Source organism: Prunus avium, chromosome 5 (genome assembly GCF_965620075.1).
Source record: "Prunus avium chromosome 5, drPruAviu1.hap1.1, whole genome shotgun sequence".
Lineage (NCBI taxonomy): Eukaryota > Viridiplantae > Streptophyta > Magnoliopsida > Rosales > Rosaceae > Prunus > Prunus avium.
Genome location: NC_142288.1, coordinates 29,321,089 through 29,325,800, shown reverse-complemented (window position 1 = coordinate 29,325,800; position 4,712 = coordinate 29,321,089). Strand labels below are relative to the sequence as shown.

General features: G+C 35.7%; 1 protein-coding gene across 1 annotated transcript; it reads left to right on the top strand.

Annotated features, from left to right (window-relative positions):
• On the top strand, positions 1 to 1,097 carry LOC110754170 (protein PLANT CADMIUM RESISTANCE 12-like). Its single transcript, XM_021955203.2, has 4 exons — positions 1 to 205; positions 295 to 366; positions 526 to 735; positions 821 to 1,097. Exons 1-4 carry the CDS (start codon positions 1 to 3, stop codon positions 904 to 906), a joined length of 573 nt encoding a protein of 190 aa, XP_021810895.2. The 3' UTR covers positions 907 to 1,097.
• Positions 1,098 to 4,712: the final 3,615 nt, after the last annotated feature.

Here is a 4,712-nt window from a genome sequence, read left to right as displayed (position 1 = left end):
ATGCATCCTAATAACAATAGTGATCCTAAACAAGCTCCACAAGCAGCAGCATACGGCGGTTATCAGCATCAGGCGGCAGCAGCAGCATACGGTGGTTATCAACAACAGGCGGCACCTCCACACGCAGCAGCAGCATATGGCTATCAACAGGGGCCGCCTCAATGGACGACAGGTCTATGTGGTTGCTTTGAAGATCCTTCCAATTGTAAGTCCTAGTAATTAACTAACCTTTTCTATAGTATATATAGTGAACAGGTAAATTAACAATCTTTGCTAACCAATCTTTTCTATTAGGTTTGATGACCTGCTGCTGTCCCTGCGTAACCTTTGGCCAAAATGCTGAGATCATTGATAAAGGAACAACGTGTAAGTCAATAACTTGTCAACCTTTTACTTCCTTGGTGCAGTTACAAATTAAGAACATACATGAATTGAATCAATCATGCTAATTAATCAAATATTAATATAAATTATTGATGCATGGCAATGTTAAGTAAAAAAAATTCTTGATAATATTGCATGCAGCTTGTGCTTTTGCGGGTTTAATCTATCATGCTCTTTCCTATGTGGGGTGTTCTTGTTTGTTCTCGTTTCCCTATCGATCCAAACTGAGAGGCCTATATTCATTGCCGGAAGATCCATGTGTAGACTGTTGTGTCCATTGTTTGCTTGCCAGTTGTGCAATTTGTCAAGAGTACAGGGAGCTCAAGAACCGTGGACAAGACCCCTCCATAGGTACCTACCTATCTACATAATTAATTAACAAAAATTCATAGCCTTAATTAATTGCATGATTAATTAATATGAAAATTCAATGCAGGTTGGATTGCCAATGCTCAGAAAATGAACCAAGGTCAAGCTGGAAACCCTGCACCACCATACATCACGCCAGGCATGTCTCGTTAGACACTTCCCGTGTTGGTTCTTTTGTTCTTCATTCTACGATCAATCAAGAGTGTAATTTGGGAGAGCTCCCGCGGCGAAAGGAATTAGTCACTGCTGTCGGCGGTGGATACCCTTGGGTCTCACCTAAAAAAAAGAGTGTAATTTGATTTATTTCAGTTCATGAGTTTTTCTGGTTTTTCATTAGTTTCTCAGACGCGACCTGCAAGTGAAGTTTACTTTTTTTTAATTATATATATGTATGTATCAGTCGACGGTATTACCTGATTTGTAACGTTGTCGAACTTGACTTCAAATTTATATTCACTCATTTTTCGTACTGATCATTTTTAGCCCAAAAAACATTTTTTTTGTTGAGGACCTCTCTTATTGTGAGGGGCAATAACACACTAAACTCACACACACGACATGAATGCTTTGGAACTTGTATTAGCTTGGGCTCATATCTTTGGCCAAATATCACATTTAAATTTAAAGTTACAAATTGTTACATCATTTGCCTATTCATTCGTTAAACTTAATTCATTTGTTAAACTTAAGGAGGACTCAGTTGACGTATTATTTTGCTTATATGATATTCATTAATCCATGTAAGCAAAAGAAGCAAGACCGTTTTGTGCTAAATAAACAAAGGAAAATGCTAGGGAGACCAACTTGGGAGACCAATTTGGGATACCAACTCTCTAATAGAGCATGGGATCCATTGTATTGGTGGGCTCCACCTCTATTAGAGAGTTGGTACACAAGTTGGTCTCCCAAGTTGGTCTCCCTAGCATGACCCATAAACAAATAGCGGTTAACATGATGGTTCGCCAAAAGAAATATCCAATTATGTAAATGAATAATTTGCAACTTTAACGTTGGTTTTTGCTAATTTTCAAAAGATAAATAAGTTGATTTGACTTCAAATTATCTAAAATAAATAAGTTTTTTGAATTTGAATATTTCCTTGTGATACTGAAATACAAAAAGATAATGCTACAAATTTAAAGAATATCATACAATAATAAAATTATTCTTATATATTTTCACTTTAAAGTTTGTCTCTTGAACTTTAGTACCTGTACAATACTAAATAATATATATATATATATATATATATATATATATATATATATATATATATATCTTGGAGCGCAAGTAAGCTGATCCCAAAATTAATCTCAAATTGAAATCCCAAAATAATCGGTTTTAGGGTATATAATATATGTTTTCCTTTTGATTAAAGTCAAAGTGAAACTGAAGATGGGAATCCTGTCAGTTAGCAGAGCAAAACCAACCCAAGCCGCCATTTCTCAACTCGCAAGAGCCTCTCCTCCGCCAACTCCAACTCTTCTTCTTGGTCCTCCAGAGATCAGAGTCGTCGTCCCCACACCAACAACTTACTAAACCCAGCAGCAGCATTACCCCAATGTATGTACCCAACCCAAACCCAGCAGCGACCCCTTCGCGGACCTCGTGGTTGCCAATTTCGACGACACATGTGCAGTCATCACACTCAAGTCACTCCCAATGGGAAAGAACAGAGAACAATTCACCCACCTACCTCTCCTCCGGCAACCCCTGCCTTGATTTCTTCTTCCACGTCGTCCCAGACACTCCGCCTTCCTACGTCAACCAACAGCTTCCCTAACCACCCTCAAGCTCATCTGCAACCCTCAAGTATCAGAGTCTGAGTGTAGTAGATTGATAGAGATGATCATCTGTTTGAAGATTATTTCCTTTTAATTAATCCCCTTGAAAACGAAAAATCAAATGTAAAGACAAATAATGAATAATAATTCAAGTTAATTTCCATTACTTTTCCATTTTGGTGCTTTCTCACTGAGAAGAACAAACATAAACGAGTTCCATCTTAATTTGAATGTTCCACTCAATCCACCAGTTGCTGCCCAAAAGGATCTACCTGCTCCTTTCTGTCCTTGTGTAATATTTTATCAAAACTATATCCTATCAATTTTCGTATCTATATATAATTTACAGAAAGTGAAGAGAACCTTTTGATCAAAATGGAATCTTGTTCATAATTATATATACATATGGACCATTTTTATTGGAAATAGAATTTCGATAATCACTCAATCAATGCAGACAACAAGAACATGCCCTACTTGATTGAGCAAAGTAAATCTGGTTTACTAGTGTGTACATCTATGCAAATCGAAATTCCAATCAATATAAAATTTTATATCCTACTATAGGCGGATAATATTACCAATTTCATATGCTTGAATGGTTATCATGGGTTTTTTTTTTAAAATAAAAAAAATGCTTGCATTAGAAGGACTAATCCGTTGTTTCTTTTACAGTTCCAAACATACCAATATTAGCACTTCTGGTATGTAAATGTAACTCATTTTCAAACAACTATTCAGAAGTTCCTTATGGAATTGTTCATTTTTTTTATTTAACAGAAAAAGAATGAAAGAGTTTGCAACTAAATACAAGTAAAATAAGTTCTTATTATTCCTCACCTACAAATATCCAAATTTGATGCCTAATACCCCATAGATAGTTCGATCTGCATATGCACAATAATAAATTTTAACTCGAATGATTTCTAGAGGAACCCTACTTTCCTTAACTTCTGCAAGAATATTGGGGTGCTCGTAACAATTTGAAATTTTTGTAATAGCAATGTTGAGTTTTCGGTTTACACAATTGAGTTTTCTTTGTACATTCATTGTGAATTCTTCGATTCTTCGAGTTGTCTTCTATTAATAATTTGAGGAATCCCATATAAATTATGAGCTTTCATGTTCTATAAAAAATATCTTACATCAGTACATGTCATATTTTCATTTCGAATCCCGTCTCTTGAACTTTAGTAACTAGAAAATTTTCAATAGATATGAATTATATTGGTACTTAAACATTTTCCTTATTAGTATTGGCTCTTGAAATATTATTATTATTATTATTATTTTCAAACGGTCCAAGATCTTGATAAAATCCCCATCTCGTCCAAAATTGTTAATGAAAATTGAAATTTTAATTAGGTGCGTTGTTCGGTTCATTTTTACACATGATTTTTCATGTTATTCACCCACTATTTTGAGTTAGTTCTTGACATTTTATAGCTTTTTACTTCCTTTTTGTGTTTTCTTAGATTTTGCCTTGGTTGGGATGAAAATGAGCTAAAAGTGCATTATTAGTTATAAATTCTGTTTTTGTTCATTTTCGTAGGTCAACTTCTTGGCCTGGGATCAACATGCTCTGGTGCTCGGATGAGGTCATGATCTTCATGAGACTTGTTCCAATGGATGTTAACTACAACATATCCAAATTTGAGCTCCATTGGACAAGTATTGCCTATCCAACCAATCCATCATGTTACCACAGTTCTGGAAATCCGGATTTGGCCAGCTTTTACCTCCCTTGTGTCATCTTAACTTCTTGTTACCATAACTCTTGGTAACAAGGAATTACATTTGTAAAATAGATATTTTCTGAGCTTTTGGCATCTTTGTGAAGTCAAAGCTCCATCATGGCAAGGGGACAATGGGCTAAGGCTTTATCAAAGGTGGTAGTTTTATATTAAAAGGTAAAAGCTGGAAAGGAGGAGAGAGGGAGGAGAAGTCAAAATTGCAATCTGATATTGGGAGCCTTTTGATCGTGGGAAATCAGGCTATTCCACATTCTACACAACTGGAGAGCAGCTTTTGGGGAGCTAAGAGCAAGGAAGGAGAAGGAGGTGCAGCCAAGGAAGAAAGGAGAAGACTTCCACCATTGAAGACTTCAAGCTTTCATCATTTCCAAATCTGTAAACTCCTTCTAGTTATATTTCGAGTTTGTATTTGGAATAAGTA